The sequence below is a fragment of the Geotrypetes seraphini genome, chromosome 5 (genome assembly GCF_902459505.1).
Source record: "Geotrypetes seraphini chromosome 5, aGeoSer1.1, whole genome shotgun sequence".
In the NCBI taxonomy this organism is placed as follows: Eukaryota; Metazoa; Chordata; class Amphibia; order Gymnophiona; family Dermophiidae; genus Geotrypetes; species Geotrypetes seraphini.
Window position 1 is genome coordinate 192,553,412 of NC_047088.1, and position 14,517 is coordinate 192,567,928.

The 14,517-nt window shown below is 40.4% G+C and overlaps 1 protein-coding gene across 3 annotated transcripts in view; it reads right to left on the reverse strand.

Annotated features, from left to right (window-relative positions):
* The window catches only part of PLEKHA3 (pleckstrin homology domain containing A3), a 71,228-nt gene that overhangs the window by 40,109 nt on the left and 16,602 nt on the right, over positions 1-14,517 (reverse strand). For 2 of the 3 annotated variants that reach the window (XM_033946468.1, XM_033946466.1), the window contains 4 exons: positions 8,249-8,365; positions 4,341-4,496; positions 3,355-3,426; positions 224-360 (listed from right to left, as the gene is read on the reverse strand). In XM_033946468.1, coding sequence (XP_033802359.1) covers positions 224-360; positions 3,355-3,426; positions 4,341-4,496; positions 8,249-8,270 — 387 coding nt within the window. In that variant the 5' untranslated portion in view covers positions 8,271-8,365. The remainder of the gene's footprint in view (positions 1-223; positions 361-3,354; positions 3,427-4,340; positions 4,497-8,248; positions 8,366-14,517) is intronic. The other variant, XM_033946467.1, reaches the window with a different exon arrangement.

Genomic DNA, 14,517 nt, shown 5'->3' on the forward strand with positions numbered 1-14,517 from the left:
AATATATGGAACATTTCTTTTTCTTCTTGTATTAACTAGAGTTGAAAATTTTCTCCATAAGCATGAAGAACTATTGAAGAGTCTGTTAAAAGATACCACAGAAGATTATCACTTCTCCTGCCCTATTCTCGTATAAGCCTGGGCACTACACTATTATAAAGTTTTATAACAGTACAGTGCATGTGTACTTTTCATAAAAGATATGAGAATATATCTGTATTACCTCACTACCGGGTGAAGAGTGTTTCTCATCCTTATTAACAAATTCTTGTATTGTGTGAACTTGCTGCATCAACAGATCACAGTACAGGCGAAGTTCAGACATTTTGGTTTTTAGAGATTCATTGGTTTCGCTGTTTTCTAGAAAAAATGCATTAGAAATAAAAGATATTCACTTGCACAGTTCAGATTTTCACAGAAAAACTATTCTACTCCTTCAGCTTTTGTGGCACTACTTGCTAAAACATTTCTGAAGTGTAAATGTTTTGCTAAACAGAAACTTTTCTTGCAATCACTGAAAGTACTGATTAATCTAGCTGGACCATATTGCTTTAGTTAGGTCAAACACCATGTACTATTTCATCCAAATAACCTGCACAGAACTATTTAAAACAGCAGCACTAGTTTGTTTCTTAGCTTTTTAGTGTTTTGGTTTTATCCATCAGTCACAGAAACAGACAAAAAAAAAAAAAAATGAAGGAAGGAAGGAAGATAAAGACCATATGGCCTACCCAGTCTGCTCATCCATGCCACTTACTATTCCTCCCTCTCCCTTAAAAGATCCTATATAAATTTGTCTCAAGCTTGCTTGAATCCAAATATACTTCTCCCTCCATATTCACAGGAGTAAGGGGCAGAGTTGGCCTGTGAATATGGAAAAATTGTGAATAACTTTTAGGGCCGACTAATGTTGAATCTACTATGAGCTCTCCAAGTTAAGAGCTGACTCATGGTACCCAAATTTAAAAAAAAGTGATGTCATAATCTAATTGAGAGGCTTCTTTTGTCTTCTATGAACCTGAATAGCTGCAAACTTTTGTCCAGAGTTGATTGATGGATTTACCTACTGTGTCTTCTGCTGGTAATATAGCAAAGTTGAAGCAGGTGTTAACCGAGGACAGCAGCCAGATATTCTAACATACAGGTTATGTCATCTACAGAAACCAGTATGGACAGTGCAAAAGTATATTGCCACTTTTAAAATGAAGAAAATCTCAAACTGCCCATACTGCACATGTGAGTGCCTTCTCGCCCCCCTTTGCCAGCTCACATGTTTATCAGTTAAGTTACAAAGCTAAGAAGCCAAATAGGGGAGGTGGGCAGGTTGTAAGAATATCTGCCTGCTGTCCTCAGATAACACCCGTTACATAAATAACTTTACTTTATCCAAGGACAAGCAGGCAGCATATTCTCACATGTGAGACTTCCTAGCTGCCAGGCTCATGCCTCTGAGAAGACCTAGTTACTTTACCATGAGCCTGGCAAAAACAACAGGGTTGGAGGGAAGTTGGCTTCTAAATGTTGTGCTCCCAGTCAAAAATGAAGATATTTCCTATAGGCAGGGAGGATGGGAATGCGAGTATAGGCTTTGAGGTCTACAGAACAGAGTCAGACATTCTTCTCCATTAGAAGTAATAAGGTTCCCAGCGAGACCATTCAAAATTTCTCCTTCACCAAGTATTTGTTGAGGGCACATAGGTCCACAATTGGACGGAGACCTCCATTTTTTTTCAGTATGAGAAAATACTTTGGAATAGAAACCTCTGCCCCTCTCCCGCAAGGGAATATCTATGGCACTGAGCTGAAGTAATGTAATGTAATGTAATGTAATTTATTTCTTATATACCGCTACATCCGTTAGGTTCTAAGCGGTTTGAAGAAAATATACATTAAGATTATAAATGAGAAGTAAGAAGGTACTTAAAAAAATTCCCTTACTGTCCCGAAGGCTCACAATCTAACTAAAGTACCTGGAAATTAATAAAGAAGAGAAAATAAAGATGGTTGAAAAAAAGAAAAATTCTATGTGAATTTATAGGATGGAAATTAAACTGACTGTGAAGAATTGTATGAAAAATACTTATGGAATGCAGTTAGAGAGGGTAGGTTACATTCTATTTATGGTATTTGTTTAATTGGAAGGTGTTAAGGTGGGTAATTTGGGGGAAGGTTATCTGAAGGTAGGTGAATCTTCTGGAGGTAAAAGAGGAGGGGTTAAGATATTTGGATGAATTTTTTGAAAAGCAGGGTTTTGATTTCTTTTCTGAATGTTTTGAAGTTGTCTGATATTGTCATAAGATTGGAGATGGAATGGTTGATTTTTGTAGGGCTGAGAGCTCCTGGTGAAGGAGGGTCTTTTGCTGGGAGTTGAAAAGAGACTCATGGAGGATGATTCAGAGGTCTTTTGTGTAATCGAAGGGCACAGCCCTGACTCACCACTTGAAGGACCCAGTGATCTGAAGTTATAAAAGGTCCAGCACTAATAATGGGTAAGTTGTCCCCTGATAGGTACAGTCTGAGCGCTTTCTGATGCCTTTGTTGTAGGACCGTCTTTGAGTTGGTTGAATAGACGAAGCAGGCTGGGATACCCGTGTTTCGAGTAGAAATTTGTGTGTTTGAAGTTGTTTGAATATCTCCTTGTACGATGAGATTGACAAGATTTTGAGGTCATCAAGCAGTCAGTATGACATTTGATTTTTTGAGTGGCCTCCTCTATACTGTCTCCGAATAAATAATCTTCTATGCAGGTATGTTAAAAAAACGGTCTTGAACATTGGTATCCAGATCAGATATCCGCAGCCTGGCTTGTCGGCGCATTACAATGGATATTGCAGGGACTGGAGAGGTAATATCAAAGGTATCAAAGGTGTCAAATGTAGAATGAGACGTATATAGTATTTCCTTGTTTGGAGGAGATCATTGATCAAAATTATGGTATAAGTGAAGATGTTCTGATTAAATATATTGGTCATAAAGAGATATCTTTTGGACTAGATATTTCAGATAAAATGTCATGCAAAAATTGTAGTTTTAAAATTATGTTTGCCAGCATGGTTACTTAGAACATTGACCCAGATTTTCTGTTTATAGATTTGGATAAGTTCTGACTTCTTATTTCTTGGATCCTCTCTTTTGTGGTCTATAATCTCTATTTAATTTAATATAGTTATATGTTCGTTATTCCTCTGTATTAGGAAATTTCATTTCAAGATGTATTTTGTCTTGGATATTTAAAATAATAATAAATATTAAAAAAAAAAAAAACAACGTGTTGTCAGCCAAGATGATAGAACAATGACAATCCTTAAAAACTAATAAAAAGAGATTAGCGCTGCATACACCAGTAGTACTTACCACAATATCTTTTCCAGTAGATAGGAATGGTATGCTGAACCTTAGGATACTCTGTCCATTCTTGTGAGCATACTGCAGAAAGAAGTCAATCACAGCTTTTTGAAACCTCCTCCTTCAGTTTATTTCAAACTATGCAAGAGATCTAGAGTAAAAAACAGGAGAAGGAGGGACACAGGGAACTCCCCGAAACCAAGATTCTGATCTGTTCATTTAACGTTATAACAATCAATAATGAAACTGTAATGTATAAATGAACGAACGTTACAACTGAATAGTAAAACACATCAGATAAAAGCAATAGCTTGAATAATAGTGGAGCTCAATTATTTCCTGAGATTCTATTTATAAACCGATTCTGAACCCATAGTCCGACTGGCAGAAAAGTCTTAGCTATGGAGAGGACCATGAAACAAAGACAGAAACAGATGCATCAGAAATTATCAGGCAGAGTTTCAGCATTTCATTCCTATCTACTGGAAAATATATTATCAAGGTAAGACCTGGTATGCTGAACCTTAGGGACATACTTAAGCAGTCCCTGAAGCCCTGGGTGGGAGAGAAGCCTGTTTTCAGTACTGAGGATCCAAAAGTGGAATTCTCGTGTGCTACCACATCCAGCCTATAGAACAGTGTATCGCAAACTGTGTGCCACCAGGGATTGAAGAAACATGTCATGTACGCAAGTGTCACTGCTGGCATCTCTCCTCCTCTCCAGCTCCACATCAACTTCATATCATCTTCCCTGAGCTCAGGGCCATGTCTGGAGGTCCACAGAAATACAAGCTTGTGTGTGTCATGCTTTTATCATGCACTTTACAACTTATGCTTTGTATCTCTCAAGGTCTTACTCTTTCTCCAAAGGAAAAGGAGTCTACTTTAGTCCAATAACTGAAAATAGCTACAAAAAAGGAAGAAAAAAAAAAAACAGCTACAAAAAATGCATTTTTGACTTTCAAGTAGTTGATACCGAACATTCCTTGAAATACCTTTTTCTTTTTTTGTTCTTGTATCTGCCAGACAAGCTTTAGAACTTCCCAGTGCTACCAGCCACCTCTGCCTTTCGGCAGCATTCACTGCTCTCATGTAGAAATGCTGCTCTCCAGGAATTATCAACTCCATTCTTGTGTTGTCTGTCGGATGCACTAATAGTAAAGAGAAAAAAAAAGTATACTATTTTTGGCAAACTGAGTGCATTTCAATTTTTTTCACATAGCTGAGAAAGTTAACTATGTTTATAGGTTTGATGTGCATAAACTATTTAATCAGACAAAAAGAGATTTTAAGTCAACCAACTATTGTCCAGAAAGTTAGGCTATTCCCTTTGATATGACTCATGTAACCAATATAAGAGTATAAATGCAGAAAGTTTTATCAAGATAATGCTGGAATGAAAAAAAAAATGGAGAGATTATCAGAAAAATATGAAGCCTCTCATCCCACTCCCCAAAACAAAAAAACAAAAACATGTACTAGGGGTAATAGAGTAAAAAGATTCCATCCCAACCAGTTTTGAGGCCAAACGAGTAGCTTTGAAGCTGTAGGAGACTGTTGAAAAAAATATATATACAGTATATATAAGCTAAAATTCAAGTTGGCTGCTGACAGACTTTTGGCACCAAAAAATACTTAACAAAACAGCCAAATAAACAAAAAACAGTGATTTTTGAATTTTAGGGGTGGGGAACAGCAGGAAACATGCAGAAATCCTTAAATTTCAAATTTATGAAACCCCCCTCCTCCCGGATTCAACTCACAGGTTGTAACAGCCTTAATCATTGTGACCTGTGTTAGTAATGTACTGCAGCCTGCCTCAGCTCCCCAAAGGTAGCTGGAAAAGGAGAAATAACTGCCTCATCCAGAACATGCTCTCCCAACGCTGAATCTTCAGGCTGCCAGTCGGACGCAGTATTTGACTGAGCCCCAACACCCACAGATCGATGGATGCGCACAACTGAAAGGGGGTGGGAGCGAAAACGCAGCCAGCACCCTATGAGACACTGCTGAGCCTCCTACGGATGCCTAACAGACTGTGCTCAAACCCTGCCATGCAACAGGTTAGCTACGTTGACTGGGGATGGTTCAGAGCTCCAAAAATGCTTCTGCAGGCTGGCTAACAGGTAACAACAAGGGATTAGCCTGTCAGCTGCAGACCCCAGTCTGCTTTTTCTCCATGCAGGCAGAGCTGAAACCTGAAACAGGGAAGCATCAAGCACCAAAAAAATGAAGAAGCTCCTGAAAAGAACTCAAATAAAATAAAGAGCAGAACAGAAACTCTTTCAGGCTCCCATGCAGAAGGGAAAAACTGTAGGTGGCAGTAGAGCTCTCTGAAGTAGGGGAGGTTACAGAAAAAAATTCGGAGTAGATTCCTTCTGCAGGGCTCACATCCATGGGGAGATTACCCGCTTGTCCAGAATGACACACTTATTGCACTGGAACAGTTATTAGGAGTATTCAAAATGGCTAATACATTTTCGATTACAAAAAGGCAGATGTACTCGAACACAACAATGTCATGCATCATTTCTATTTTTGTATACAATATTCTTCTATGAGTTTTCACGGAAGCAAAGCTAGAAATAACACTACACTTCGGGGGGGGAGCAGTCCTTCAGGGGGTGGGACAGGCCTTGGAGGGGTGCAGGCCTATAAGGGGGGAACAGGCCTTTAAGGGTGGGGGTGGGGACAACCCAGGGATGGTGGCATAGGCCTTCAAGGGGGGGGGGACAGGCCTTCAGAGATGGGGATACAGGCCTTCAGGGGGGAGGTGCAGGCCTTCAGGGGGGGACAGACTTTCAGGGAAGGGGGGCCCTGGTGTAGAAGTACATGGAGGGAGGGAAGGGGGGTTCAAATAGACGTGCATATGCCGGACTTTGGAGGGGAAGAAATAATGGGTCTAAAAATAGAGGAGAGGGAGAGAGATAATGGACAATGGGATTTAGGGAGGGAAAGAACAGAAAGGGAGAGAAGTTGGACACTAGGGATGATGTGGGGGGGGGGTGGTTAGAGATACTGGATAGGAGGGTAGTTGGGAAAAGAAAAGAAGAGATGGTGGACCCTGGGGTGGTGGGGAAGGAGGGAGAGATGCTGGATGAAAGGGTAGTTAAGAAAAGGTGGATCTGTGGAGGGAGACAAAAAAAAGGAAAGATGCCAGACATCCGGGGGAGGGAAGGGAAACGGAAGGGGAGGACAGAGATGGCAGATGGATGGTTAGCATGCAGAAAGAAAGAAAGAAGGAGACCCTGGCAAGCAAGTTGTCAGAAGACAACCAGAGCCTGGGACCAACAAGATTTGAATAATGACCAGACAACAAAAGGTAGAAAAACTAATTTTATTTTCCATTTTGTGATTACACCATGTCAGATTTGAAACGTGTATCCTGCCAGAGCTGGTGTTAGACCACAAACGTGGGCTAGGATTTAAGAGAGAAAGAGGAAAAGTGTTTTTTGTTTGTTTATTTTGTTTACACCACAGCGCCAGTGTGGTTAGGAGAAGGCAAAGGGGGTGAAGAGGCTATAAAATAAACCCACCAGGATGTTTGAAAAAAAAAAAAAAAAAAACACAACAACACCCAATTGGGCAGGAAAATCAAATCGAATCGAAAAACCAATTCAGTAGGCTGAATCGAATCGAAATTTTTTTCCTGAATCAGGCAGCACTATTAAGATTATATTGTGTGTATATGAAAAATGAATGGAAGAAACTGCATTACAATTAGTACTACCATGTTTCCCCGAAAGTAAGACCTACCCCGAAAATATACCCAAACATGATTTTCAGGGTAGGTCTTAATATAAGCCAGTGGTTCCCAAACCTGTCCTGGGGGACCCCCAACCAGTCAAGTTTTCAAGATATCCCTAATGAATATGCATGAGAGAATGGAAGTGACAGGTATGCAAATCTCTCTCATGTATATTCATTAGGGATATCTTGAAAACCTGACTGGCTGGGGGGTCCCCCAGGACAGGCTTGGGAACCACTGATATAAGTCCTACCCCCGAAAATAAGCCCTAATTGCCGGCAGCAGCGCTTCCCCCGCCAACCCTTCCATCTCTACCTCCCAAGCAACCCTGACCGCAAGTCAAAATACCTGGAAACAAACGGCAAAAATCGGCAGCACAGACTGGATCGCAGCCTGTCCTTCTCATGCCCGGCCGTTCCATACAGCGTTGCTGATTACATCAGTGATGCGGCAGAGGAATGCCCGGGCGCGAGAAGGGCAGGCCATGAATCAGCCTGTGCTGCCAATGCTGTAGTTTGTTTCTAGGTATTTCAGCTCACGGGAGAGATGAAAGGGTCAGCAGGGGCGGGGGGGAGATGGGAGGGATAAAAAGATGCTGCAAGGGTTCTGCTGCACAGGGGGATGGGATGGAGGGAGGGATAGATAGAAAGAAAGATATTGCACAAAGAGATGGGTGAGAGGGGAGGAAAGATGCTGCACATGTGGGAGAGAAAAAGGAAATAAAACCTATTGCCTTTTTTGGGCCCAAAATTAATATGACAGTGTCTTATTTTCAGGGAAACACGGTACAGTATTACGATTGGGGCTGGGACGGAGCTTGGGCGGTCGGTGGTCAGGGATACTCGGTTAATATTTGTTAGACTTAGGAGGTACCGTACTTGGCTTGAAGAAGTTGAGAAACACTGCTTTAAATCATTTACTTCAGCAGTATTATGTCTCTCAACTGAGTACAATGTAAACTTTCAGCCCTTGTGTCCAATACTATTCTGTTATAGAAGCTGTTATAGATCATGAAAGTACTTATTACGTACTGAAAATGGAAAACTTCAGAAAGCCCACATTACCAATTTAAATCAATCACTTGTATGATTTTAAAAATATGTATTGAAATAAAATTTGTTCTATTCATTCACTTTAGCCACAGAATAGTTTTACCTTTAATTTCACAGACTGCCATCTTGATGCTTCCTTTGCTGCCTTTGCAAACATCATCTTGAGAATCATAGTAGGACAATATTCCATTATCTAGAACAAACCAGCGGGGTTGCCATCCTAGGGTTTATAAAAAAAACATGTTGCAGAACAGTTACAATGAAATACACAAGAGAAGGGAAAGAAAAAACTTGTTTCCAAACAAGATACTTGCCTGAAAGCTTCATTATAACATTTTTCCACCTCATAAGATAAAATGCAATAGTCTACTTTACTGATTAATACAATTGTATAAAATGTACTGAAATACTGTTTTAATCATGGTGGTAATTATCTAAAAATCTATGCAACTGAACCAGCCAAAATAACCTGAGCTGCACATTTCCAACAAGGAAATACTTATCATGCACAAGCAGAGCAAGAGACAAAAAATCAACATCCTTTAAACAAACAACCAAAACACTCCCAAGAATACAGTGTTTATTTCAAGAACATAAAAAGATAGAAGAAAAATAAGTGGAAAAAAAAAGTAACACCATTTTTCTAGGGTAAAAATATTGGAATTTTTTGTGGACAAATAGTAACACTTTCCTGTTTGCTTTGGTATACTATTTAGTAAAGCCAGGAACTGCAATTAACATTTGCACCAAATGGGTACTCTTTTTAAATTAGAGGTCTGGTTCCTTAAGCATTTCTCTTTCAGCTACAGTTCTCTGAGAAGGGGACACTGACAGCCATAGCTGTTTCTTTCAAAGGGAACCACTGGCACTCTCCACCATCTACAAGTGCTTTTGCTCACTGTTACTCCTTTCACACACACCTACCCTTCTTGGTCTGCTCTTTGGGTTCCAGACAGTGAGGGAAAGATTCTCAAAACTAAAATGTGTCTTTAACATGCTTGCTAAACCGGTTCCAGCTACTTTAGCGTGCATGTATTTTAGCGGTGGATCAAAATGGCTTACCGTGTTCTTTTACTGGTTAGAAAATGCTTCTCGATACTATGGAAACTCAGAACCATCAGAAAATACATTGATGCAGCATCATGCCGCCTATTGGTTCAATCTTCCATCTTGAGCATGCTCAATTATTGCAACATTATTTACTTAGGATCCTTCAAAAAAAAACAAAAACATTTTAAGACTCAGAGTTATTCAGAATTCAGCAGTTCGACTGATTTTTGGGCTGAAGAAATGGGAACTCATAAGTCCCTATTATCAAAAACTTCATTGGCTGCCCCTGGAAGCACGAGTTCTGTTTGAATTTTTCTGTCTTTGTTACAAATCATTATTTGGTCTGGCCCCCACGTACCTGGTTTCCCAAATTAATCTGGATAGATCTATTAGGCTCACACGTAGAATTCATCTGTTCACCTATCCGACAATAAAGGCCTGCCACTAAAGATTCCTAGACAGAACGCTCGCCTTCCAGGCAGGCAAATGGCTGGGTAAAATTATCACGCATTCCTCATCCTACCTCAGTTTTAGAAAATCTGTAAAAACGAATCTGTTTAATCGATTTGTAACCTAAGAATTTTTATAAAATTTCCTTTTCTTCCTTTCTGTAAGCTTGTATTTGATGACTTTGTATTGTGACCACTTCGCTGTTTGTCCAGCTCCTTCCGTTGTAACTGCCTCGAAATATCATGGCATATATTTGATAACAATATAGTGTAAAATCATCACTGATTGTCCAGCACTTCTTGTTGTATTCGATGACTGTATTGTGATCACTTCGCTGTTTGCTCAGCTCCTTTCGTTGTAAACTGCCTCGAATCATCATTGCTTATATTTGATAACAATATAGTGTAAAATCTTCGCTGATTGTCCAGCACATCTTGTTGTAAATCGCCTCGAACTTTCATGACTTTGGTGGTATATAAGAATAAAATTATTATTATTATTTTCCAAGTTTCTTAGTAGTCTCCGATACTGCCATGCAAATGTAGTACAAGAGGTCATTAATATTAAAATGAGCACTCCAAATGATTCTCTATCATCGCCGAGTAATTCTCTAACCTCATTATGTCACATTTGTGACCATCTGAGCTGTCGTAGCCTTACTTACTGATCAGTGGTTTGTTTGTTTTTCAAATATGCAAGTATGTTCTGCGCATGTGTTGATCGCTACCACCAGCAACTCATCTCAAGTAAATTTAGCGAGCTTACGTGAACACCCGTAAACCTCATTTGCATGCGAGGTCTTTTGAGAATGATTCACCTTTTTGAAATCATTACAATAGCGACCTCAGTAGCAGCCCATTGGATTTTATTGTGAAATTTTGAGAATCTTCCCCTTAGAACTATGTGACAAAGAGATTAAGTTCTTATCTTTTCTAGTAGATAGGTGTGTCATTCTGGACAGTAAGGTATTTTCCCCATGCTCACGAGAATTCAGAAGAAATCCACTTCAAGTTTTCAATTCCTCCTCCAGAGACCTCTGCTGACCCCTTCACTTTGTACCAAAGCACGTCAGTGTTCTCCCCAGAAATTTTTTCCAGCCGGGTGGCATGAAAAAGTAGCCGGGCGGGGCAGGCTGGGGAAATTTGGTGGTGGGGAAAATGAAAAGGTACTTTTACTAAGGCTTGCTATAATCATTTTAACACACGCTATACGCTAACGTGTCCATTATAGTTTATGGATGCATTAGCGTTTAGTGTGCGCAAAAATAGCTAGCACGCCTTAGTAAAAAGATCACTAAATGTGCACGATTTTTATTAGTTAATTATTTTCCAACGCTCAATATGACTTCCTTTTTTAAGGTTTGACACTTAGGCAGTGTTCCAGTAGCGTTTAAGCCACCCTTGAAAAAAAGTAATGCAGATCCTCTTATTCCTAATAACTAATGACCAGTATCAAACCTTCCATTTCTTTCAAAACTACCGTACTTCAAACTCAAGTTGAATCAGTTAATGCTTTGCATCCCCGGCAATCTGTGTTTTAAGACACAGCACAGAGACAGTAGTTCCTGCCTTAGGGCTCCTTATACAAAGCTGCGATAGCAATTCTGCCACAGCAAATGCACTGAAGCCCATAGGAATTGAATGGACTTTGGTGCATTTGCCATGGGAGAATTGCTACTGTGGCTTTGTAAAAGGGACCCTTACTTAGTGAACTCCATACTAGTCACCTAGAGACCAATGTTTCTCAACTTCTTCAAGCCAAGTACCCCCCTAAGTCTAACAAATACCAACTGAGTACCTCAGTCCAAGCTCCGTCCCTGACCCCACTCCCATTATAATAGTACTAATTGTAATGCAATTTCTTCCATTCATTTTTCATGTACACATAACCCTACTGTACAACCATTAAAATACTCCTCCCCAATGTCAAAATTATAAAAATCCTATTAATACAAAAATAATAATAATGCAAAATACATTTATAAGTCCAACTTTAAAAGCAAGGATAAGCCTCCCCCAATACACCCCCAAACAATAAGATGTATAATCTAGAAAAGTGTTTCTCTACAGCACTGCAACTGCATCAATAAACCCAGGACTAGGAGTCAAATGAAGATGGCGGACTGAAGTTGTTTGGCTGAACGCTCCTGAGCCTATCTTCCTAGTAATGGTGAAGCGCAAGTCCAAAACTCGGGTTTTTCCTACTGAACCCGAGTTACAGCAGTTACCTGGCCCTATGGACGCGTTCGTCGAACGTCGGGCCCAAAGAGATCCGGTGAGAGAGTCCTCGGCGCAAGGTGGGGGCGTCTCGGAGAGCCCTTCCACCTCCTTTGAGGCGGTCAGCTTCTCTCCGGAGGAACGAGACACGCCGGCGCAGCCACTCCCTCAACTGTGTTTGCAGGGTGAGGAGAGTGAAGAGAGCGTGGCGGTAACTTCCGGGAGCTGTGAGGAGGAGGAAAATGAAGAACTGGCAGCCCGGAGAAGGTCTACAGCATTTCCAACGCAGGAGGTCTTGGGGAAAATGGAGGAATGGCAAGAATCACCATTTCCTTTAAATTTTCAAACAGGTACTGAGCAGCTTAAAGATTTGGATATTAAATGTTTCCTAGTTCCTCTAGAAAAGCCTTCAGTGGTGGATTTAAACTCAATTTGGGAGGTAATCTCAACATTACAGATTTCCCTGGGAAATCAATTGCAAACTCTGTCTACTCATTCTGCAGGGATACTTTCTGAGACTTTAAAATTGCAAAAAAAAGTGGGCAAATTGGAAGAAAAATCATTAGAACATGAAAGAAAATTGGAAGTTATGGTGAACATTGAAAAAAAATCACTTGAGCAGGAAAAAAAGTTGGAAATATTGGGAGCACAAAATCAGCTCCTCATGAGGGATAATGATAATATCAATTTTAAGATGGAGGTTCTTGAAAATGTAGTACGGAGATAAAATTTGAGACTGATTAATTTTCCAAAGTTAATATCCACTACAGCTCTTGATATGTTTAAACGGTATCTTTCGGAGATTCTAAAAGTCCCACAGAGTTCTTTTCCACCAATTTCAAAAATATATTATATTCCCTTGGGAAAGAAGAAGGCTCCGGAGGACAAGCAAGAACCAGTAATAGATGTATTGGACTTAACAAACTTATTAGAGAAGTCAGAATCAGAGGAATTAATGGTTGCCACACTTTTTGTACAACTAGCATTAGATTCAGATAGAGAATGGCTTTTGAAGTTGTTTTTTAAATATAAAGATGTTTTGTTTTTGAATCAAAAAATAAGAATGTATCCAGATGTTTCTAGGATAACTCAAAAAAAAGGAAACAGTTTTTGCTCTTGAGACCACAGGTGTTAAAAATTGGAGCTACATTTATTTTGAGATACCCCTGTAAATGCTTAGTTAATTATAGGGGAGCTAAATATATCTTTTATGAATCTGCACAGTTATCGAGGTTTATAGTAGATAAGGAGGTAATCCTTGCAAGTACCCCTATTTGTAACCAAGAAAATGTTCCAAGTTTGTAAATTGGGTCCACTTCAGTCAGCCTAAATTTCTTATAATTTGTTGGATTAATTAATTAATCTCCGATTTGTGATACTTCTCCCTCATTATTGTGGACTAATTAACAGTAGAAAGAATGTTAAATTTTCCTTATATTCTCTTATGTTATGTACTGTAAGGTGGATACTGTTTCATTCATTATGATTCTGTTATCATATAATTTAAACTCAATAAAGATAAAGTATAAAAAAAATAAAAAATAAAAAATAAACCCAGGACTACCATACATTCTTCAAGCATCCAGTCCCTACTCTATTAAATAACACCAGTTAAGACCCTCCCACTGCAAAATCATTTTTTTGGGGGGAGGGGGGCAAGGTCACAACGGTTCATAGTCATTCGTGCGCGGGACTTCAGCGCACCAACATTTCAGCGCAGACAGATCAGCACAAGACTCCAGCAGGCCGCCTAAAAAGTTACTTTTAAAGAGCTCCGACGCGGGGTGTGAGTGGGGAACCCCCCTCCCAGTTTACTTCATACTGTTCACGCTGCCATTAGGGGGAGTTGTGGGGTTGGAACCCTCCATTATAGAGTAAACTTAACTTTTTCCTGATTTTTTTAGGAAAAAGTTCAGTTTTCTCTATAATGAAACCCCCCCCCAACGGCAGCGCAAAAAATATGAAGTAAAGTGGGGAGGTTCCCCCCCCACCCCCATCAGAGCTCTTTAAAAGTAACTTTTTAGGCGGCGCGCTGGGGTCTTGCGCCAATTTGTCTGTGCTGAAATGTGGGCGCGCCGAAGTCTCGCGCGCTTTTGTCCTATCACCGGTCAGAAGTAGCTTTCACTATGTTTTATGTCCCAAATACCTGTAAACATAAATAAATAAATGTGCTTAGACTTCCAGACTTGTGTGTTTAAAGTCAAGGGTTGAATGGAAAGAGTTAATTCTAAATACCAGAAAGTCACAGGCAAATAATGAATTAGTTTAGTCATAGTGGCACTCGGTGTCTCACCTCCTGGGGCTCCGGCTGTAAACGGCCTTGGGATAGTTATGTCTGGTTAGCGGTTTGGGGCTTGTGGGCAAGCTGCAGTGGGCAACAGGAGCCGGGCAGCCAGAGTCATGGCCGCCGTGGTTCCAGCCCCGGTACCGGGCATCTTCCACCTCCTCTTCCCCTGGTAGCCACTTGACTTGACTTGCCCCAAACTGATGCTGAGCAGGAGCTGCCGAAAGCCTTGCACCGTCAGCGAGCTGTTGTTGCCTAGCGTGTGAAAAGCACGTGCAACTGCCGCCGCTGAGCCAGCAACGCCCGTTCCCGGTCCATGGCCAGCTCTAGCTCTACACTGTTTCGGCCCCCGGCCGCGCAACAAGAACAAGG